Source organism: Aricia agestis, chromosome 21, assembly GCF_905147365.1.
Source record: "Aricia agestis chromosome 21, ilAriAges1.1, whole genome shotgun sequence".
In the NCBI taxonomy this organism is placed as follows: domain Eukaryota; kingdom Metazoa; phylum Arthropoda; class Insecta; order Lepidoptera; family Lycaenidae; genus Aricia; species Aricia agestis.
The window spans coordinates 455,863-480,920 of record NC_056426.1 but is presented as its reverse complement, the minus strand read 5'-3'; the positions used below and the strand labels follow the sequence as shown (position 1 = coordinate 480,920).

General features: G+C 39.8%; 1 protein-coding gene across 2 annotated transcripts in view; it reads left to right on the top strand.

Annotated features, from left to right (window-relative positions):
- Window positions 1-25,058, top strand: part of LOC121737532 (coatomer subunit alpha) — a 33,145-nt gene that overhangs the window by 7,772 nt on the left and 315 nt on the right. For both annotated transcript variants that reach the window (XM_042129186.1, XM_042129185.1), the window contains exons 11-22: window positions 198-341; window positions 637-740; window positions 1,027-1,193; window positions 1,931-2,128; window positions 2,913-3,094; window positions 6,573-6,699; window positions 7,689-7,791; window positions 8,413-8,542; window positions 9,815-9,978; window positions 10,152-10,367; window positions 13,070-13,249; window positions 24,434-24,630. In XM_042129186.1, coding sequence (XP_041985120.1) covers window positions 198-341; window positions 637-740; window positions 1,027-1,193; window positions 1,931-2,128; window positions 2,913-3,094; window positions 6,573-6,699; window positions 7,689-7,791; window positions 8,413-8,542; window positions 9,815-9,978; window positions 10,152-10,367; window positions 13,070-13,249; window positions 24,434-24,630 — 1,912 coding nt within the window. The remainder of the gene's footprint in view (window positions 1-197; window positions 342-636; window positions 741-1,026; window positions 1,194-1,930; window positions 2,129-2,912; window positions 3,095-6,572; window positions 6,700-7,688; window positions 7,792-8,412; window positions 8,543-9,814; window positions 9,979-10,151; window positions 10,368-13,069; window positions 13,250-24,433; window positions 24,631-25,058) is intronic.

The following is a 25,058-nucleotide window of genomic DNA, read 5'->3' as shown; positions in this document are numbered from 1 at the left end:
CCGAATTTCGGCCCAAGTATCGAAAAGGTTGGCCACCCTTCCTTGGTCTATATAATCTAAAAATTACTATGTTAAAGCACAAATCAATAGGCGTGATAGTTTTTCCGTAAAGTGTACCACAAAATGTAAAGGTTGTGGGATGGGAGTGTGGGACTAACATAAAATATGGGACTTAAAATATTTTCATAATGTTATAGCGACTACGGCATAATCCGCACTCTGGACGTACCCGTATACGTAATGCGCGTGCTGCCCGCACCCAATGGCGGCGCCGCGCGCGTCGTCTGTCTCGACCGCGAGGCCAAACCCAAGGTGCTGACTATAGACACGACAGAGTACAGGTGAGGACCATAGACTATTAAGTTTTTTTAATTTGACCTTACCATCCATCTGGTCATTTGCCACCACATGGATGGTAGGGTCTTCCGTGTCACACAGATATTTGACAGCTATATCATGACATATAGCATTTTAACAATAAAAATCCTACGGTTAGATAGCTCCTGAAATTAAACATTCATTTTGTATGCATGTTCGCTCATATCTTTTGAACTACCCAACATATTTCAACCCGGTTTTCACTCATAGATAGAGTGTTTTATAACAAAGGTACTAATTATCATCATCACCACCCAGGTTTAAGCTGGCGCTGGTGACGCGGCAGTACGAGCAGGTGCTCCACATGGTGCGCACCGCTAAGCTCGTGGGACAGAGCATCATTGCTTACCTCCAAGAGAAGGGTAATTCTATCTTTGCAGCTGTGTTTTATGTAGTGATTGCACTGTTTAGATACTTACCAAAATATTCAGGTGTACTTATTTTACATTTTATGTATAATAATTTAGTAATTTAATGACACCGATAAAAACAGATATTTTAACTTTTTGATGTTTCTATTTTCCATACCTAACTTATAATTGAAACAGGGCTAAAACTAGTTCTTTTTATATATTTTAGAGTAAGATTAATTTTTAAAAAGTAACAAATAATATAGAACATAAAACAAGCTGCCAATTTTGTATACAGGATACCCAGAAGTGGCTCTTCACTTCGTGAAAGAACCTCGCACGAGACTGTCACTTGCGCTGGCGTGTGGGAACATTGAGGCAGCGTTAGATGCTGCCAAGAGCCTGGACGACGCTGCTGCCTGGGACAGACTCGCTGAGGCGGCGCTGCAGACTGGTAACCACCAGGTAAATATAATATGGTGCCGAGGTTCAGGCCTTGTACCATGAAACTATTTTGAGACTCAAATAATCGGACGAGAATGCCGCGTCCTGCTCTAACAATCGTAAAATGACGTTGCTAGAGCAAGACGCGGCATTCTCGTCCGATTGTTTGAGTCTCAAAATAGTTTCGTAGTAGGCCTACTGCAACCCAGGGAGCTTATGCAAGAACCACAAAATATTATTTTATACCTTTGTTAGTTACGCGAAATCAATGGTAAACTGTTCGCTGTAAGTTGTAACTAACATAAAGTGATGTGTAAACAAATTTAGGGTATATCATCAGTAATTAGCCTTTTATAAAGAAAACCCAATATACGTGGGAGAGCCATGTTCGGCATGAATGGGCCGGCTCGACCGGAGAAATACCACGTTCTCACAGAAAACCGGCGTGAAACAGCGCTTGCGCTGTGTTTCGCCGAGTGAGTGAGTTTACCGGAGGCCCAATTCCCTTCCCTATCCTCCCCTCTTCCCTTCCCTTCCCATCCCTACCCTCCCTATTACTCTATTCCCTCTTAAAAGGCCGGCAACGCACCTGCAGCTCTTCTGATGCTGCGAGTGTCCATGGGCGACGGAAGTTGCTTTCCATTAGGTGACCGTTTGCTCGTTTGCTCCTTAATTTCATAAAAAAAAAACAATGTATTCATTATCGTTTGAATCCATCCATCTCAAAGAGTCGTCTTAGTTTCACATTTTTTTTTCAGATCGTGGAGATGTGCTACCAGCGCACGAAGAACTTCGACAAACTCTCCTTCCTGTACCTCATCACGGGCAACCTGGACAAGCTGCGGAAGATGATGAAGATAGCGGAGATACGGCGCGACGTGTCCGCGCAGTTCCAGGGTGCGCTGCTGCTCGGTGACGTCACAGAGCGCATCCGCCTGCTCAAGAACGCTGGCCAGGTGAGTGACGTCACACCGTGCGCGACAGAGACGGCGATATCGGGCGTGACGTGTCCGCGCAGTTCCAGGGGGCGCTGCTGCTCGGTGACGTCACAGAGCGCATCCGCCTGCTCAAGAACGCCGGCCAGGTGAGTGACGTCACACCGTGCGCGACAGAGACGGCGATATCGGGCGCGACGTGTCCGCGCAGTTCCAGGGGGCGCTGCTGCTCGGTGACGTCACAGAGCGCATACGCCTGCTCAAGAACGCCAGCCAGGTGAGTGACATCACACCGTGCGCGACAGAGACGGCGATATCGGGCGCGACGTGTCCGCGCATTTCTAGGGGGCGCTGCGGCTCGGTGACTGACGTCACACCGTGCGACGGAGATGGCGATATCAGATCACACCGTGCGTGACAGTGACGGCGATATACGGCGTGACTGTGCTCCAGAGAGCGTGACTGTGACGTTACATGTTTGTAAACCGGATGATGTTCGCAGAGATACATCTAGAATGACACACGAGGGACGATAACACACACACGAGGGATGACGTCACACGTTCGTAGACTATGCTCGTAGGCTCGGTTGCACGCAGATGTGTACGTAACGTACGTGCGTGAATGCGTAATGCGTATACATGCATATGCGGTGATAACTTTTTTTTTTAACTATTGCATAGCTTTAATCGCAGGCTTTGAGTCCGGCAGTGCCCGAATGCTATACGTATTTTTGTTTCCCAGTTTGATATTATAAGTCTGTAATTAAAAATGAGGACATAATAAACGTTTTATCTCTCTACAGCTCTCCCTGGCCTACCTGACCGCCATCAACCACAAGCAGCTGGAGGAGGCGGAACAACTGCGGGCGGCGCTGGAGGCGGCGAACCTGCCCGTGCCGGCCGCCAACCCCGACGCGGTGTTCCTGCGCCCGCCGCTGCCGGTCGCGCGCGCGCAGCCGAATTGGCCGCTGCTGGCTGTGTCCAAGTGAGTATACTATACGGTGTAACAAAACTAAGTGTTGTGTAGTTAAAATAGCATTTTGTATGTAGTCATTTATTGTAAAGAATATGAAGTGAAGTAACGAGTATATCACCATGGCAACGACGACCAAAGAAAGCATAGATAAGTATATGTCAGCTCGTGTAGTTAAAACATAGACTTAATATATACTGTCGTAAAGACCACCTGACAACCCGAAAATGCGTGACCATTTTCGATCTGTCAATGTGTGCGTGTGCTAGTGATGTATATTTTACTATCGATAGTATAGTATTTTGCTATCGATAGTATAGTCCGTTCGAGTTATTTTACCTGAGTTTCTATAAGAAATAAATAATATGCAACTTTGACAGATATGTATTTCAAATTAGGTATCATAAATTTTAATTGGCAAAAAAGGTGACGATTGAAAAGTAGATACACATTTTCTTTTGGAATGATTTTTCAATCGTCGGATATGTTATGACATGAGGTTCTTATAGGGGTAAATAATATACACATAACACATTATAAAGTTATTTATTTATTACTCAGGTAAAATCTATCTGGTAAATCAGTCCTTACATTGAAAGTAAACATTGAAAGTAAACAACACACATAGTATATTATATTTTATTCTTAAATTAAATACATATCATAAAATATCATAATATTTTTTATTATAATTATTTTTAACCGACTTCCAAACAGGAGGAGTCTAGACGTTCGGCTGTGGATATATTTTTTATGTATGTTCAACGATTACTCCGCCGTTTATGAACCAATTTTCAAATTTTTTCTTTTGTTGTACATTGTATTGTTCCGAGTAGGTATTATGTTCACAAAAGTGGTGGTCTGGTGATGGAAACCATGAGAAATCGAGGTGACTCCTTGATATTCAAATGGGAACATATTATGGTCCCAGAAAACGTTCAAAATCTTTCGATTAATAAATTTAAAAAAGTAGTCAAAGAACGTTTTGTGCCAAAGCCTATTATAAGGTCAATGATTTCATAAACGATGGCACATCTTGGGAATGCTGAATTACTGCTTGCAAGGCTACTTCTACATGACTTACAATTATTATGTATCTATCTATGTTTACATTGTATAATTTTTAGTTACGGCATTGTAAATTTTATTTTAAAAGATTATTTTTTTTCTCACTTTTTTTGGTAAAAAGTGGGCCCCGTGCGAGTTTCTTACGCCGGTTCTTCTCGTCGGCTTAGTTCCCGAACCGGTGGTAGGCACCATGTATTCTGAAAATATATTTTATTTTAGATTTGTTCAGAAATAAAGCAATTTTGATTTTGATTTTTTAAAACACCAACTGTAGGTATAGAAAACCTTAAGGACAGCTAAAAAGAGTAAAATTATCATTTTTTATACAAAAAATTAAAACCGACTTCCAAGGTAATGACAATTCTTCTTCTGTACTCAGTATTAATTCTGTTCTCAATCTTCATTATTTTGCAATCGGTACCAGCTAACCTAATCGCCAGTTCTCTGACAGAATAGGTATAACTGCAACTTATATACTTAGGACTGGTACCGACTTCAAAATTATGAAGATTGAGTACAGAATAAGGATTATTTAATACTTTTTAGTTCATTTAAATATAATCTTAAATGAACTAAAAAGCAATAATTGCTTATAATTGCTTATTTTTAATAATTGCTTCAGTAACAAGTGCAACAGTATGTCAAACTTACTGGCACAAATAAAGTTGGGATAGCTCCTTTAACCAAAATAGTATTTATTCTACTTTTTCTTTAAAAATTTTCAATGAAATGTTTGCTACATATTGTTGAATTTTTCTTGGGATTCCAACCAACACGCCCAATTAATTTCAGCCATTTTCCTCTTATTAGAGGATCTTGAGGGAATCTGTAAAACAAATGATTATGATATATAAATATAAACCTTCCTCTAGTTTTAGAGTCACTCTATATTATAGTAGTTATATTATATTAGCTATATTATAATATACTTTTAGTTAAAATAAGATAATATGTTCTTTTTTAGTCCGGCCGCACATTATCCGAATTTGTGATCACTAAAATTCGGACGCCCCGCCCCGCTCATACATTTTGACACGTCAGAAATTCTTTTAGTATGATGGGTCTACAACAAAATGTATGAACAGAGTGCGTTCCGCCGGGCGTCCGAATTGTTCTGATCAGAAATTTCGGATAATGTGCGACCGGGCTTAAGGTGATAAATATAAAGGGTAAATGATTTTTAATTTTAGTTTTATGTTATTGTAAAATATCGATAAGCATATCGATAAATTTGATTCAAGCACTAGCGTATATGTAAAAATTTTGATGAAAAATTTTTCTTCAAAATTTGTGTAATATAAGAACAATAGTACCTTTAGTTATGCAAAATATGAAAGTAAAAGGGAGGATTCATAATATTTTATTTGAAATAGAGAACTAAAGACAGAATATAGCAAAAATAAACACATCGTAGCAATTAGGACATGAAGATTAATTACCTGTGAAATGTATATTTTTCAGGATTATTCTTATGATTTACACTGCAAACAATTACAGCACAAGTCAACATTTTTAAATATAATAATATTTATTAAAAATAACAAACAAATTGAACAATATATTGGAAATACCGAAAGGGCATAAAAACGACTGACGAGTTTTGACGACCTGTCAAATAAAAGTGGTTACAATTTTCATTAGACTGCCTCTCTCTTTTCATCTTGTTATAATTCCATAAAGGATTTTCTTCTCTCTCGCACTCTTTGTTGGTCTTTAGCATTATAGGTTTATGAGTTAAAATACTATTTTGTATCGTAGTCCTTTATTTGTAAATAATAGTTATGAAGTGACATAAATAAGTCCGGTACTATGGCAACGACGACCAAAGTAAGCATAGATAAGTATATGTCACTAAGCGATAGTATTTTAGGGTATGTATCATCGAGGAAATTGATTCCTAGAGGCAGTTGACGGACCTACGTCATGTGGTCGGCTTATGTCAATTCAATGTTAGCTGTGATGGGTCGGATGCGTTTGACTTAACGCGACCAAATTACTTAGGTCGTTACGCACGCGTTTCTTGTAGGGAGTTTAAAAGTGAAAGTACCAGCACTGAAAGACCAATTTTTTGTAATTTGTATGGTGAAGAGTTGAAAAATGTTCTTTCAGCGCTGCTACTTTCACAGTGATCTCTATATAAGGAACACTTACACACCCTAAATTATAGTCACTTAGTTTTGTTATACGTTGTCTGTCTCATCACTATAACAGTGTTTGAAGAGTGTAGTTACTTAGCTCAGAAGATAGATAAATCATCCAAAACGGATGCAAAGTCCATATGGCCAATACGACCTGCAAACCTTCAAGAAGAGAGCGTATTCCGTTTAAAAATCCGGGAATGCACCTGCACCTCGTTGCTTTCCATCAGATGACCCATTTGCTCGATTTCTCCTAATTTTAAAAGCAATATAATATTTTTCAGGAGTCTATTCGAAGTGGCGAGTGCTGGTGCTGGAGGCGCGGGCGGCGCGGTGGCCGCCGTCACCGACGAGCCGCTAGAGGCCGCCGGCGCCTGGGGCGACGACGAGGACGTGCTGGCTGAGAACAAGGTACTATCAGAGAAGTTAATTCATACGTAGATGGTAGACCTACGTAGTTTGGTCTGCTGACAGATCACGACTTACATTGAATTGACATAATCCGACCAAATGACGTATATCTGTCCACTGCCTGTGAATCAATTTATTCGATGTTATATAGTCTGTTCTCGGAAGGACTGCAGGGAAACATCATTATTTTTACACCCAACTGTGATATTTTTTGCTACTTTTGAAATTGTGTTACACAAAGTTCAATTGTCAAAATTGTGACCATTCAGTCTCGAAGTCAGCGGGGCGGGTTCCAATGTATAGATTTATATGGATATTATTATATTATTATGCAATCTAGTACGCCGTGCGGCGAACGGCTTTCAAGGCCTGTCCATATAAATCTATACATTGGTCATTGGAACGCACCGCCGCCGCTCCCGCCCGCTGATTTCGAGACTGAATGGTCACAATTTTGACAATTGAACTTTGTGTAACACAATTTCAAAAGTAGCAAAAAATATCACAGTTGGGTGTAAAAATAATGATGTTTCCCTGTTTTTCCCAACTAAATTCATGTTCATCAAAGTAGAAGGCTGTTTGCCACGAAGCATGCGTATACGTGCACGTATTTATGCGTAGTATGCACGTTTCTATGTTTGAAGATCTAACATGATGCCTAACACATGAATGCTAGAGGTACCGGTGGTAGGCATCGTAGTTACGACGTTCTTTTTCCGACGTTCAAAAAGGGTGAAATGACTAGTGATTGGACAGTACTAGTCATTGGATAGATCACAAAAACACTATATTTTTTAAGTTTGCTTTAAAAACTACCTGTTTTTCTTTAAAATCAGGCGCTCTATTACTTTAAAAATAGGTCGTTTTTAAAGCAACCTTAATAAATAGTGTTTTTGTGCTTTTTCCAATGACTGGTACTGTCCAATCACTAGTCATTTACCCTACCCTTTTTTTTAATAAAATATAAAGATATTTTATTTATTTTACAGGAGGATGGCGAGGAAGCAGCTGCGGAAGACGCGTGTTCCGACGGCGGGTGGGACGTCGGCGATGATGACCTCGAGCTGCCCGAGGAGCTCGCACCTGTCTCCGGTAAACACTTATATTTACATAGTTCTTTGAGAATGCATTTTGCACATTAATCAATGGCAAAAGTCTCCGGTAAACACTTCAATCTACTTAAGTCTTTAACCGCCGTACTCAGAGACATTTAATCATAATTAACCTGCAGTTTAATGAGAGTTTGACAGATAATGTATGGGGCTTATGTCAAAATCTTGAAACAATTACATTTAAGTAATTAATGTTCCACTCTGAGTGCGGCTGTTAGAACTTAGAGTGCATTTTGACGCAGTCATCAGTGGCATAATCTATTTATTTATAGTTAAGCTAAAAACAGTTTTTTACCAATATGATATAACAAATAAATATCCATGCTTCCGTATAATATAAAAATGCGATAGTGTCTCTGTCTGTCTGTATGTTTAAACTGCTGTATCGATTTTGCTCTTTGGTATGGAGTATATTTTAGGGCCCGGCCCGGCCTGTATATACTATGTATTTAGTTTTTTATAATGGAAAAATGGACGGTTCCCGCGTGATAAAAAATTTAGACGCAACGGAGTTGCGGTCAATACTTAGTACTGCCTAACCAATAACCAACAGCGGGAAATTTTTGTATGAACACGACCTTACTCTTCTTTCTCTTTCTAGCAAACATGGACGGTGAAGAGGAACAGGCATACTTCGTGGCGCCGACGCGCGGCGCGGGCTTGGCTATGGCGGGCACGTTACGTATAGCGCACGACGCAGTGGCGTTGGGACAGTTCGAGATGGCGTGCAGGTGAAATTTACTTATATAAAAGTTGAATATTTTGTTGCTCTTAGGCTACGAAAAATAAAAACTAAGGAATCGTAACTCCCATACTATTACCGTTTTAAAGGGGTATGAACATAGCTGGGCACCGTTAATCAAATAGTTAACTTCGTTAGTCGTTAATCCGTTAAAAAAAATGTTAGCTTCGATAAACGTTAAAGTGTTACATTCCGGACGAAATTAACGCAAGTTAAAGTTAATCGTTAATCCGTTAATATGTGTAATATGGCCTTGTTGTAACACTTGTAACTTATATCATTGCGTTAGTGTACATACAAAACCTGTTGGTTTAAGGTGTTGGAAGTGAACAGGTTAGGGACAAAACAAAATACTTCTATAATTATTGTATTCTACCTAACTAAATTATACTGCACTCTTCTTTATCAACATGCAAATGATTTATAATAATAATAATAAACAAATTACTCTCTCTATAAGCACCGACGCTGAGTAATGAAATGATAAAACTAAACAAATCTCTTCTCACTCGCATGCGCCTGAAAATGTATCTGGTATTGTTTTTGTTTCGCCGCTGCCGTGCCGCGGCGCCGCGCTGCCAGCCCGCCCGGCACTTGTCGTTTCATACTGTCTGAACCTGTTTTCGCGCCGCGCCGCGGTGCCGTGCGGTAAATAGTAGGCATTGGATTAACGATTAACGGACTTCTGCATATTAACGGAAGTTAACGAGTCCGTTAATATTTTTAAAAGTTAACTTAAAATTTTATCCGTCAATCAAAATGTTTACTTCGTTAATTAACGATTAACGGATTAACGATTAACGGATTAACGAGTTAATGCCCAGCTATGGGTATGAAGATTTTTGTCTGTGTCTAAATGTGTATTTATTGTATAATATTGGGTTATGTATATGCCTAAATCAATTCAACGGTAAAACGCAGAATATGCAGCAGAGCTGCAGATACCTGCAACATGTCACTGAACCACGCGGAGTGCTGCTTAAATATAACCTCTGTATACACAGTGTGGAACTTTTTTTTCAAGAGTTTTATGCGGGCTCTACACTCGCGGCGTGAAAACCCGAGAAGGCCGCGAACCGCGAGTGTGGAGGGTTTCGCAGCTTCGTGTTCACGGCGCGTAGCATCCGTGAGTCGCAGCCGCAATTCGCGCCGCGAGTGTAGAGCCTGCATTAAATATAGAAAGAGAGGGCGCTAGTGTTTTCTCACATCTACTAACACTCGAATTTCAAGCTACATATAAATATTGATATTTATCTTCTAGAATGCTGAACGAGCAAGTGGGCATAGTGAACTTCGAGCCGTACGTGGACACGTTCACGAGCATGTTCGCGTGCGCACGCATGCAGTTCGGCGCGCTGCCCGCGCTACCGCCGCTCACCGCGCTGCTGCCGCGACCCACAGACAAGGACAGACTGCCCGTCGTCAGTGAGTATATGATATGACTAGATGGACCAAAATTTGGTTATCGCGCGGGAACCGTACATTTTTCCAGGATAAAAACTATTTCGGCGGTTTGGGCGTGGAAAGTTAACACACAGACATACACACTTTCGCATTTCTAGATATAATTTAACAGTTACATTCTCTCTTTTGTCCAGCGGTGAAACTCAACGACCTAGTCGCGCAACTCCAACAGAGCTACGTGCTGACAACGGGCGGGAAGTTCACCGAAGCGGCAGTGGTGCTGCGCCGCGTCGCGCGCGCCGTGCCGTTGCTGGTGGTGGAGACGCGACAGGAGCTGGCTGAGGCGCAGCAGCTGCTGGCGATATGTGCGGACTACCTGCTGGGGCTGCAGATGGAGACCGCTAGGAAAGGTCAGTAACAGAGGTGTAGCGTGCCGCGGCGGTGATGCTGCGCCTTGCCGCTGCTGGTGGTGGAGAAATTCCGTAACGAAAAAATGCCACAATCACGGCGTTTGTTTGCGTGCGACTAGACGTATGCGAATTACAATTGCATAATAAATATTATGCAATAGCTTTACCGCGGCAGTCCCCGAGTGCCACACGTTTTTTTACGTAGTCTGACATCTGACAAAAAACTTATTATTTGTGCCATTGCATGGTTACAACGTGTATTTTTTACGTAATCCGTCTATATTTTTTATAAACTTATCAGTTATCACTTGTTCCATTCTGACTATAGTCACAATAGACATAACTACCAGTAGTTCGACTGCAAAGAAACGGACAGGTTTCAATATCTGTCGAATTCGTCGGGTTCTGACAATTTTAATCGCATGTGCCAAAACACAAACAACAATACGACCAAAGAGGAACACGTCCAGCGAATATGTCATAGTTTTAAATTCGTAGGTAACAAGTTAACAACCCTAGCGACGATTTTCGTCATAATACGATAAATGTAAAAATTTCAACATCAATTCTAAGTCTGCATACTCTATAATTCTGTCTACTCTGCTATACGAGGGCTGCTATTTATGTATCCGGAACTGGCCACTTACAAGAACAATATTTAAAAAGTAATTACAACATTTGAAAATAGAACTCTTTGGTTGAAGAATACATTTTGTTTCATGTGACTGTCAATTATTTTTCCATTGTGGCGTCATTTTGAAAATTGCGTGTCTTCATTTGCCATGGATTTAACGCGTGAACATTTTCGTGCAATGATTTACTACGATTTTCGGCGTGGGCTAAATCAACAACAGTGCTTTATTCAACTCACCGCAACTTTTGGAGAATTTATCACTGGTACAGTGAGTTTAATCGTGGGCGGTCTATGCTCACGGATGAAAATAAAGAAGGTCGCCCAAAAACAGCTGTTGTCCCACAAAATATAGATGCTGTGCGGGAACTAATAATGCGTGATCGTCATGTTACATATCGCGAGATAGAGGCGTCCTTAGGCATAAGTATGACGAGCATACATAAGATATTACACGAACATTTGGCTGTAAAAAAAATATGTTCGCGTTGGATTCCGCACAACTTGACAATCGATCAAAAACGGGCTCGTGTCGATTGGTGCAAAAAAACCGGCCAAGTGCGAGTCGGACTCGCGCACCGAGGGTTCCGACAGCTTAAAGGTATTATAGACCTGAGTATTTGGTATGAATTTCAATTTAATACCTCTACGCGTTTATGAGGAAATGGGTAGTAAGTTTAAAATTATTAAAAAAAATATATATTATGTGATGTAACTAAAAATTTATGGTTTTCGTAATTTTTCCTTTATCTATGCTATAAGACGTTGCTTCGTACCAAATTTCAAGATTCTGAGTTCACGGGAAGCACCCTGTAGGTTTTGATTCCCTTGCAAGTGTCGAAAATTTGTGGCATAAACGGCTGTATCTTTTGATTGCGTTGGCTTAGAAGTTTGATTTTTTCACAGCTTCAAGGGACAGTAGACCTGAGTAATTGATATAAATTTCAGCTTCATACCTCCACGCGTTCCTGAGAAAAAGGGTCTTGACAGACGGACGGACGGACAGACGGACAACAAAGTGATCCTATAAGGGTTCCGTTTTTTCCTTTTGAGGTACGGAACCCTAAAAATGATAAAAAAATACAACCGTGGTACGTCAAAAGCCGTTTATAATATCTACACAGGTGATGAATCTTGGATCTATGCATATGACCCCGAAACTAAACAACAGTCAACGGTGTGGGTGTTCCAAGATGAGCCGAAACCAACAAAAGTTACTCGTGCAAAAAGTACTTTGAAGCAAATGGTCGCCTGTTTTTTTGGAATTAATGGACATGTGGCTACAGTGCCATTAGAGAATCGTAAAACGGTTAATTCTGAACGGTATACGACCATTTGTTTACCAGAAGTCTTTGAAGAAATAAGAAAGGACAACCGACAACGCAGAATCATATTACATCACGACAATGCTAGCTGTCACACCTCAGCTGAAACAACTCAGTTTTTGGAGGGTCAAAAGATCGAATTGACTGGTCATCCGCCGTACAGCCCTGATTTGGCACCTAACGATTTCTTTTTATTTCCATACGCGAAGAACAAATTACGTGGTCAACGTTTTTCGAGCCGCGAAGAGGCTGTTGATGCGTTCAAAATGCACGTTTTGGAGATACCTCAATCAGAATGGAAAAAGTGCTATGAAAATTGGTTCCAGCGTATGCAAAAGTGTGTCGATCATCGCGGCGAATATTTTGAAAAGCAATAAAACCATATTAAATGATATATGTTTGTTTCTTTTTTTAATTCCGGATACATAAATAGCAGCCCTCGTAGTTTCAACTTATCACTTGCTTTGTGGTGTTTTTAACGTAGTCCTAAATTTTTTAAAGTGCTACGTTTAAAGTTGGAATTTTTTTTCGTTCGGAAGTTTCACCCACCTGCTCACATCTGTCACATTGTCAAAATTTATGACATCACCCCTCCCGGGACGGGCAGCAGCAGTATTTGATATGTTTTTGTGATTATTAAATTATTTCAAACGCCTGTATAGGTGGTGCATAGTATAAAAGATTAAAAAGAAAAATATAAAATATCATGGCCCATGGGTATTAATTTATCACTTGTTTCTTTTCAGCGATGCCGAAGAACACCCTCGAGGAACAGAAGCGGACGTGCGAGATGGCCGCCTACTTCACACACTGCAAGCTGCAGCCCGTCCACCAGATACTGACGCTACGGACGGCACTGAACATGTTCTTCAAGTTGAAGAACTACAGAACGGCCGCGAGCTTCGCTAGACGATTGCTGGAGCTAGGTGAGTTGTGGCTTTTGAAACTAAAGCCTCATACATTATATGTCAAACTCTTCATTAAGTTGAAGGTTAATCATATTTAAATGTCATAAGTTACTGCCGCACTCAGAGACGAATATTAAACTGTAATTAAGTGAAGATTTTGACTTATACCCCATACATTATCTGTCAAAAACTTCATTATAGTTTGTGCGTTTTATGATGATATGGGTGACAGATAATAATTGACAATAGTAGGGAAGTTACCTACGAATAATAAAAACTAAGGAAGAGTAACTCCGTCAAAAAACATGCTCCAAAATACTTGTCAAAAAAGTGTACCTTAGGTACACATTTCAATGCATTTGCAATATTTAGGTGGCCTTGAGCGGTATAAAGGCTGACGTTACATGACAGTTCGAATGGAACCAAATTTAAAACGGTAATAGTATGGGAGTTATGTTTCCTTAGTTTTTATTATTCGTAGGAAGTTACCTAAAAAAAATTAATTGATAATTTAAAAATATCGAATCACTTCGTAAAGGAATTGCAATCGAAATTATCGAATTCGTACTGACCGTACCGTACCGTACCGTACCGTACTGTACCGACTGAGTGGCGCCGGCGACTTAAGATGGCCGCCTTTTTTATCGATTTGATTTCGATTCAACAGTGTCAATCTCTATTGGCGTAAGTTCCGTTTCATGCATCATTTTTCAAATATTTTCATAACAATAATTTTATACTCCTGTTTTCACAGTTAAAATTTATAATTTTATATTAATAAGTTAGCATTTAGCAATTTTTGATTTTTATTCATATTTACAATTATAGGAAATATTTGTTTTTGTAGATGGAATATAATTTATTACATTTTGATCATTTTTGTTTTCTTGTAAAAAAAATCCGTAGCAAGGAATATGAGAACTGTCACCCTGTTAAAACGCACAAACTATAAAATGAAAGTTAATGTCTCTGAGTGCGGCTATTAGATCTATGTTGATCAAAATCTGTTTAGTAAGTTTTTTTGGTCACTGACCTACTTGGAATACAGGATACATGCACATACATTTTACAAACAAACATTTTATGGGAGTCGTGACATTATCGGTCTTACCACAAAAGATTTAAACACTCGTTGAACAGTCGATTAGAGAAAAATTCAGTACAAAATGGTCACAAAACAACTGTTCAACAGATGTTTAGTACTTTGTGGTAAGACCGATTATGTCTACTGTGTAAATATAACTATGAACAGTTACATAATCTATATAACTACGAATAATAAAAACTAAGGAAACGTAACTCCCATACTTCAACCGTTTTAAATTTGGCTCCTTTTCGAACACTAAAATATGACAATTCAGATTTTCGCCAAGGTCGTATCCCAGGTAACGTATCATAATATTGCGCGCCGGACGACAGCCTGCGCGGTTATTGTCATTGTCATAGTTATGACTTATGAAACAAATAATTGTCAAAAGCGGATAGTATAATGCAGTATACACCAAGAACATGTACTATCACGAAGAAACGAGCACATAATTATTATTTTAAAATCAAACATTTTCCTCTGATACTTAAGACATTGATAATAATTATGATATGTAACATGTAATACCTAATCATGAACAAACCTTGTACGACTCGGGCGAATCTAAAACTGTCCGAGCACCTAGAGAAGACGTTTTCAGATTACAAAAATCTATGTGCTAAATTATTACAGAATTGAAATTAAAAACTTGCGTAAATTTTGTACAGTTTATAACTCACAATTAATATAATATTTTAATAATAGTTAGCAGTTTTTATTTTTGTTCATTTACAATATTAAAGGAAATACTTATTTGTTTTTGTGGATTGAACGTAATTTTTCGATTTAAGATTTTGATACGTGGGAGAGCCATACTTCGGCACGAATAGGCCGGCTGGAGAAATACCTCATTCTCACAGAAAACCGGCATGAAACAGCGCTTGCACTGTGTTTCGTCGAGTGAGTGAGTTTACCAGAGGCCCAATCCCCTACCCTATTCCCTTCGTCACCCTCCCCTTTATTTCATAAAAAAAATATTACATTATGTTTTTTTTGTTTTGTTGTAAAAAAACCGTAGCAAGAAATATGAGAATACCCATATCTTATAACGCATTTAGTATAATGTCAGCCAGACCCCAAAATTTCGTTTATGATTAAATTGTTACATCTTGCATAACACTGTCCATGGCGACTTTGTAAAAATTTTGTAATTATATTATTTTTTGATTATTGAACTTTTAGAATAACATGTAAATTTAATAAGACAAACACAAAGAGATCAGCTTAATTTTATGCAAATATAATAGCATCCAACTTAAATAAACCATCTTTTTTGGGTCGACAAAAATATAAGAAATTTAAGCATAATTTTAAACAATTCACTTACAGATGAAAGGTTATTCCTGTATTAAAAGTCGTATCTGTATGACTTCTACACCATTTGTAGTGTCCTTGATTAACTACTACTCCTTTTACTTGATAAATAAAACGATTGACTTGATAAACCGTTACTTGATTTATTGATATACTTGATGATCAAATGACCCGGGTGTGCGAGCACGCGCGATCGCCTTGATTGATCGATGCGAACGAACTGATTTTAATAAAATAATTAACTAATTACGCGAGCGCGTCCTAAACGCTGACTCCTTAAAACCCTAAAACTGCTTGATGTACGATATGGATCGTACATGCTCCCACACCGAAAAGTAGAGAAGTTAGTAGTGATGAGATGATACAAGGTGATTCCATTTTGTCCTTAACCTACACTTGTTAGTAAGTAAAGTACAAATAAAAATTCATGATTTACAAAGAATTAAACTTAACTCTATCGTCACCGATTACTTATACAGAACAAAAGGTCGGTGACGTGCCTTTGTTTTGCTTAGGTACGTTAGAACACGACACCCGTTTAAAGTCTTGCACTTGTTTGCACGGATCACTATAACCTGGGTTAATATAGCCTATATGACGCGAAACCTTTTTAACACACTTGTCACTCTCACTGCACACACACTGATTGTCAATCACCGCTGTGGAGGAGGAGGGCGGCTGCCGCCTCGCCACCTCCGGGGTGGGCGGCGCCGCCCGCCCTGCGCGCTGCTCCACCTGCTCCACCGCCGCCCGCGCCGACCGCCGGCGCCGGAACCTGCGCGCTCCCCAGACACCTGCTCCAACAGCAGCCACGATAACGATGACGTACGTCGCCGTATAGTGATGAATGTCGTGGCTGCTGACGCTGTCGTACAGCGGCACGGTCTGCTTTATCTCCTCTATCTGCTTCTGCAGATGTGTCAGCTGCCTTGAATGTTCGCTGACGTCCTCGTCCCCTGCGCTAATAGTGCCGTTGCTCGGTACCGATATGTTGAAAAGATAGTTGATCGGCGACAGCTTTGGGGCAGTAACATCTGCCTTGATGTGCAGATCACTCACCTCCTGTTTGTGAGTGTACACGGTAAAGTCCTTGAACTTCAGAAGACAACCTTGATTTGTCGTCAATAAGCCAGCTTGAAACAGCTGTAGCGATGAAACTTGATCGTCACAGAGTACTTTAACATTCTGCTCTTGACAATAAAAGTAAAAGTACGTGTTGACTTGATGTAGCTCATGCCACTGTGATCGGCATGGCTCGTGATAGATCCTGCATCTCCCGGAGGCTGCATCCTTTTCGCAAAGGCTCTCGTCATCCTTCAGGGAGTACACTGGTGACCTGCTCCTACATAATAGAGTGCCTGACTCCTGCTGCAGACACGTTTTTAGGTCACTTTCAGTAATAGGCAACAGAGCGTCCTTTTGAAGGTTAATCGCTAGGTAACTTGATACGGGTTTAATATTAATCATGATGCTATTATTTACTAAACGTGGTACGGCAATGATTTTATGAATTTCAAAACTGTCACGGTGAACTAGAGGTATTTTTGTTTCAAACAGTAAGTAATTTGTCGACATTCTAGCTTTAATTTTTAATAGATGATAGATATTAGGTAAGCTTATATTCTCAAAAGGTACACATAAGTCTTTAGATATTTTTCCTGATATAGTATTTAATTCTTGTCGAAGTTGGTCTGGTGTCAATAGGTGTAAACTGAGCTGTCCGTTGTATATATTAGTCATAGTGTCTAATAGGGTATTCTGCATTTCTTTTAAATGATTAAGTAAATTGCTGGCGACTATTGCGGAAAGTATAAAATCATTATTTTCTAAGTTTTCCTTCTTAGTTTTCTAGTTTTCGTTCAACTGTTGTTCCACCTGATTTAAACGTAGATTGATAATCTTGTGCTGCTTGTTCATGATATCCTCTGTACGTTTCAACAGATTAAATTCAGCTTCAACGACGGAGGTCTGATTCTTCCAGAGAACGGCGAGATGATCTTGATTCTTCTTGATAAGCTCAATATCTTGTTCATATTTTTCAGCGAAATTACTATCCAGAATTCCGAATAAGGAATTTGCTATATTACCGACTCCGTTTATCAGTCCTCGTCGCGTGCGCGAAGTTTGCTTGCTCATCATAACATTGTTATAGTGACTTAGTTGTTCGTAGCCGTGACGTAGTTGTAACATGATCGCTGCACATTGTGAATGGTCTTGTTTACTATCACATATGTTTTGTAAATAATCTAAGTACTTGCTAGCTGTTAATGAGCCCTCCCAGTAGGGACTCATGTCGTAGTAGACGACTAGGCGCCACTCCTCCTTGATGAGAGCCATGTTTGTCACCTTGTCGAAGTATAAACTTTGATTTTGTAGCGGTGTAACATTAAATGAACCTTCTGAGCTTGATATAAAGGTCATAATAAATAATAAAATTGTAAATACTAATTTAGAAAAGCTGTAATTATTATTTCTCTTGATAGGTTTAGTAACGTGATATACTTGCTTTACATCATCGTCCGGATTCTTGATATTTTCATCTGACTGTTCTTGATTAACAGGCAATATGGACAGTTTCACTATGGGGCGTTTCATGATGCCGCTTTTTGTTTTTAGCGTAACAACCCTCACAAAACCGTCGCTTCCGGGATGTAGCTCCAGGACGCGGCCCAGTGGCCACCTTCCGGCCGGCAAATTGCTATCTTGTATGAGCACTATGTCGTTGACCTTGATGTTCTCTTGCGGTAGTCTCCACTTGCTGCGGACTGATAGCTGCGTTAGATATTCTTGTCGCCATTTCTTCCAGATATCCTCGAATAATTTTTGTGTATGATGCCAACGAGTACGTAAATCTGTTTCGGTGTCGAAAAATGCGAGATGAGGACCGCTAGTTAAAAAATGTGATGGTGTTAGGCAATTTAAGTCGTCGGGGTCTTCGGTCATAGCACATAAAGGTCTCTGATTGATGCAGGCTTCGAGCTGAGAGAGCAATGTAGAGTACTCCTCAAAGGTAAGACGTTGTTCGCCTATCACCCGCTTCATGTGATATTTTAGACTTTTGACCGAAGCTTCCCACAGTCCACCTGCTGACGGCCAAGAGGGGGCATTGAAATGCCACTTGATACCCATGCGCGTCACTTCATTGATAAATTCTGTGTTTTCGAATTTACATAAAATTTGCCGATATTCTTCCTGCAGAACCTTGTTTGCTCCGATGAAAGTTGTACCTTGATCGCTATACATATTTTTCGGCACTCCTCGCCTGGCTGACATTCGACGCAAAGCTGCTAAAAATGCTGACGTCGTCAAATCCGAAACCAGCTCCAAATGTATGGCTTTTGTTACCATACAGACGAACACAGCAACGTAGCCCTTTGTTGTTAGAATACCTCGGCCCTTGTTGGCCTTAACGAACACATAACCTGTGTAATCTAACCCTGTATCGTAGAATGGCCGCAACGGATTCACCCTCGATCTTGGTAAATCTCCCATGATTTGATAGTGCTGTCTGGGACTGTGCTTTCTGCACTTAACACATTGATAAATGCGCTTCTTTGTAGCCTTGAGTCCCCCTACCAACCAGTACTTTTGTCGAATGATCCCCGAAGTGAGTTTAGCGCCACCGTGGAAGGTAAGTTCATGACACTGATCTATTATTAACTCAGACAAGCGACTACCTTTTGGGATGATAATAGGATGTTTCATGTCTAAGTTAATGTTTGCATGTTTTAAACGACCTCCAACTCTTAAAACTTGATCCTGATCTAATATAGGGTTGAGCATGCAAATCTTGCTTTTTGATGCTACGCTTTTTCCTTTCTTTAATGCTTCTATTTCTTCGCTAAAATATTCTTGCTGACACTGCTTAATAATTTTTATATTTGCTTGCTTTATTTCACTTATTGTTAAGTATTTATTTACAACTTGTTTCTTGCTTATAAATCTATATATCCATGCTAAAATTCTCGCAATCTTGCTTAGCGAGCTATATTTCTGCAGTAATATTTTTATGATATTTTCTTGTTGATTTTGAGTTACCGATGCAACTACCTTTTTAGTTTTTCTCACTTCTTGATCCGTGATAAATGTTTTTTGAATATGTGATAAATTTTCAGTTTTCAGCCAAGTCGGCCCTTTAAACCAAAGTTCATGATATTTTAACTGGGATGCTGACAAACCGCGACTAGCGCTATCAGCTGGGTTTTCCTCTGACTTGACGTAATTCCAGCTGCTGGGCGGCACCACGTCGACAATCTGCTTAACTCTATTGGCCACGAACGGCTTCCAGCGTTCCGGTACACCATTGATCCATCCTAATACTACCATAGAATCGACCCAGCAGTAAGTATTAATTTGATATGTTTCCAGGCAAGTCTTGATTTTTGATAATAGTTTAATAAGTAATAGAGCACCGCATAACTCTAGTTTAGGTAAAGTAAGTTTATTATTTACAGGTACCAGTCTTGATTTTCCTGCTATCATGGTTACCGACGTCTGGCCGTGTGTGTTTACCTTGCAATAAACAACACAGGCGTAACATTTTGTTGATGCATCGGAAAAGCCGTGAAGTTCGATGACATTATTTTCTGTTATACCTAACCATCTCGGCATGTAAAAATTACTTATATTTTCTAAATCTATTTTCATGCTTTCCCATTCCTTAATAATATTTTCAGGTAAGGGTTCATCCCATTTTAACTGCAACTGCCACACTTGTTGAAATAATAGTTTTATTTTAGTTGAAATCGGAGAAAGCCAACCTAATGGATCGAATAATTTTGATATATTCGAAAGTAAAATACGTTTTGTGGGAATTTTGGTCTTAAAGTCTAATTTTGATGTGAATGTAAATTGATCTTGCTGTGGATTCCAACTAAGGCCCAATGTTTTGGATGACTCAGTATTTTTAAAATCATAATTTAATTGCTCATTACTGCTGTTATTACTTGTAGGAATTATATCTTGATTATTTGCCTTCCATTTACGTAGATTAAATCCTCCGGACTTTAAAATCGCTACTATATCTTGTATCAAACGCTTTGCTGATTCGACAGAATGACTTCCGTATACGAGATCGTCCATGTAAAAAGCTGACTCAATCACCTTTGGAGCAGAACTATCTTGATAATTCTGTCTCTCGTCTTGAGCTAAACGTCGGAGAGTCATCATCGCCAGAAACGGCGCGGCTTTGGTGCCGTATGTCACTGTCGTCAGCTGAAAAATGCTTAACTCGTCAAAAAATGAATCTCGCCAAATAATTTTCTGATATTTTTGGTCATCCGGATGTAACCATACTACTCTAAACATTTTCTCCACATCAGATGTAAAACCGAATCTGAATTGTCTCCACTTGATAAGAAGACTCTGCAGATCTTGTTGTAAATTTGGACCTCTTTCCATTAAATCATTCAGGCTCAAACCAGTCGAAGAAGGCGAAGAAGCATTAAAAACAACTCTTAATTTAGTTGTAGTTGATTCATTTCGAATAACACAATGATGCGGTAAGTAGTAATCTGATGACTCGGAGTTATTCGAGTGTATCATGTGTCCTAATTGTTTGTATTCATTGATAAATAATTTATATTCTTGTGCTATATTTAGATTTTTATTAAATTTACGTTCTAACTGTTTAAACTGTGCAATAGCTTTTGATTTTGACTGGCCTAATTTATTTTCTATTTCTTGTTTAAGGGGGAGGCGCACTTGATACTTGCCATCCGCCAGACGAATAGTTGTCTTGTTGTAAAAATCTACGACCTGTTGGTCAGCTAGGGACATCGAAGATGACTCGGATATATCTTCCGATTGCCAAAATTGACTGATGTCGTTGATATCGTGCACAATTATATTACACTTAAAGCTTCTTTTTACGTAACCGCTCAAAATCCAACCTAAGCGCGTTTTTTGCGCCAAAGGTAGAGTCGGTCCGGCCTTGTAAATTCCATCCAACAATAAATTGCTAAAAACATCCACTCCAAGGAGAAGGTCTACTGGTCTTCTCACATTGAAGAAAGGATCAGCTAAAGGAAAATTTTCTAATGCGGGCCATTCTGGTTTAGGGAAGCTGTAGGAGGGCAGATTCTTGATTAAAGTATTCATGATATAAGCATCCGTTTCGAATGAGAAGTCTTCTTGATTAGACCTACACTTGATTTTAATAATTCCCTTGCAGTTGCTCTCCTTTTCGCCTATTCCAGTTATGGTTCCCTGGCAATGTTTGCGCGGTAAACCTAAAATATGAGCTACTCTCTCTGATATGAGCGTAGTCTCCGATCCTTGATCTAACAATGCCCTGATATTATGATAGGTGCCATCCCGAGCCTGAACCCGCACCATGGCTGTTGCCAACAGAATTTCGGGGTCCTTGCCCTCCACGGACACATGAGTGTTACCAACCTCTGGTTTCGAAATTTTCGACTCTGCATTTTTCGGCGTGAATGAACTGTTACAAAATGCATCGTGCAAAATTGAATTATGGTTGCCGTTGCATTCTCGACAACGTGATTCGGAATAACAACCTTTACCTTCATGATCATAGAGACAATTTTTGCATAAATTCTTGTCAATAATTAATTTTCGCTTCAAATGATTATGTAGTTCTAGAAATTTTGCGCAATAATATAAGCCATGTCCGCGGTTTGAACAATAATAACAAGCTGTTTTTACCGGATATGCAGGTTTATTGACTCGGTTACTTGATACTTTCGATTGCGAAAAATATGTTGGTTTCTTGTAATTAAAACGATTGTCTGAATTATTAGAGTTATGATTAAAATTATATGTATATTTTGCACTAGGCTTCGCCGTCGGATTTTCTTGTTTTTTCCGTGAAGTCTCTAGCGCTGTAAATTTTGTTTCAAGAAAATCTAGAAATTCCTTTAGACTAGGTAATTCCCTCGGTTGCTTTAATGATGCTACGTACTCGTTATATGTGTCGGCGTCAAGTTTATGGCTCAAAATATGTACAAGTAGAGGATCCCACGTACTTATATCTACACCTAGATTTTTTATAGCGTTTAATGATTCCAGTGACGTATCGTGGATTCTCTTGATATGTCCTAACGATGCTTGCTGCGACACTGGAAGGTTCATTAACGTATTGATATGTGACGTAAAAATAAGTTTCCTATTATTATACCTATTATTTAATATCTCCCAGCAGGTGATGTAATTGTCTGAGCTAATCTGCAGATGTTGAACTAAGCGCTCAGCTTCACCTCGGAGCTTGCCCTTTAAAAATTGCATCTTCTGTGCGCCTGATAGAGATGCGTTGGTGTGGATAGTCTCCGTGAATAAGTCCTTGAATGACGTCCACTGCTGGAAACTGCCGCTAAAAGTAGGCAACTCCATCTGTGGAGTCGACTTCTCCCTATGACACATGGACCTGATTTTCCTATTGATAGACCTCTTGATGTCTTCGTACAATTGTTCATATTGATAAAATGCTGAATCATATTCCTTATTTTTACCCTCTAGCTCACTATCTATCTCAAGATGTAAAGAATCAATTACCGACCAACGAGATTGTAAAGTTTTCAGTATGTCATCCAGCTCCCATTTATCTAACTCCGTATCTAAGTTAACACTAGTTACCTTTCTCTGTAGAGCCCTGAAGTTGCTCGCTTGCTTCTTGAGCAACTCGTCCGTCCTGCTGTTGACGCCCTGAGCCCTGAAAGTTACCTGATTTTCTCCCTCGTGCACGCCGTCTGGCCTTGCTGCTGGAGACGAGATGCGCGCGGGTGGCTGCGGCGTCGACGCGCCGCCCAACGGAGTTGCCGGCCGCAGCAGCGATGTAGTCGGCTTGGCGTCCCGTGCTTGATAGTTGACGATGACCGACCGGATGTGCCCGTAGCGCTCCTTGGTTGACTCGAACTGGTCGGTCACGAAATAATCGTGAGACTTGTCGCTGTAACCACATAGCTTGAAGTGGTTATTTTGAAACTCCTGCCAGTATTGATCCAGGGTTTCCAGTCTCCTCCTGATGTAGTCACCGGTCTTGCGCTCCGGCCCATCTTTCTTGAAATTGGAGTAGAGCTGCTCAATGGCTCCAACCAACTGTTGCTGAATTGATAGTAGATCTTCCATCTCTACTCTTGATATAACTTCCTTGATAAAAAATGCACTGCAATCCAATGTCCACTGATCACTTCACGAAAAGTCACACTGTCTGTGTTTTCACTCGCGAAGTCCTTATTATTCACGAAGCACCTTGCTAGGATCACTTCACGAAATAATAATAAACGAAGGACCATAAAGGATGTAGTGTCCTTGATTAACTACTACTCCTTTTACTTGATAAATAAAACGATTGACTTGATAAACCGTTACTTGATTTATTGATATACTTGATGATCAAATGACCCGGGTGTGCGAGCACGCGCGATCGCCTTGATTGATCGATGCGAACGAACTGATTTTAATAAAATAATTAACTAATTACGCGAGCGCGTCCTAAACGCTGACTCCTTAAAACCCTAAAACTGCTTGATGTACGATATGGATCGTACACCATTTCACAGGGCATTTAAGCATTTTAACAACAAACATATTATAGTAAAAAGCTACGTAAAAAGTACGTAAACAAACCAATGTAAACAAACTGTAAAATGAGTTTGACAAAATTTTCATGTCAACCTGGTTGAATGTCATGATTGAATATGTATGTATTCGGGTCACATTTTGTAGCCTTTTGGTGCACTTTTTTTGACGGAGTTACTCTTCCTTAGTTTTTATTATTCGTAGCTATATAAATAAGTTAGTGAAAAGAAGTCCACTGGTATTAACTAGATAATCTTTCTCAGGTCCCCGGCCGGAAGTAGCCCAACAGGCGCGCAAGATCCTGCAGGCGTGCGAGAAGTCCCCGACAGATGAACACCAGCTGCTATACGACGAGCACAACCCGTTCAGCATCTGCGGCTTGTCCTACACCCCCATATACCGCGGGAAACCCGAGGTCAAGTGCGCGCTGTGCGCCGCCAGCTTCTTGCCAGAACACAAGGTAATATAAATCGAAATTGAAGTATTTTCTGAGTAGTATGAATAGGAGTGATATTAGTTTGACGTCTCTCTCTCTCTCTCTCTCTCTCTCTCTCTCTCTCTCTCTCTCTCTCTCTCTGTGTGTGTGTGCGCTGCCAGCTTCTTGCCAGGACACAAGTTAATTAAGGTTATTTCTTAGAAAAATTCTAACACAATTGGGTTTCTGGAAAAAACGAAAGTTTTTATTTTAGTAAGTAATGTGGATCCACATAACATAAACCTTAAATTATTACATTTCAATTATAAGTAAGAAAAATCTTACCTGGAAAAAACAAAGAAACGTAATTACAATAGAGACGTGACGAAGAGGTGTCTGTCTGTGCGTGCATACATGCGTGCCTGCGTGCGTGTGTGGGTGCGTACGCGCGAGCGCTCCCGTGTGTGTGTGTG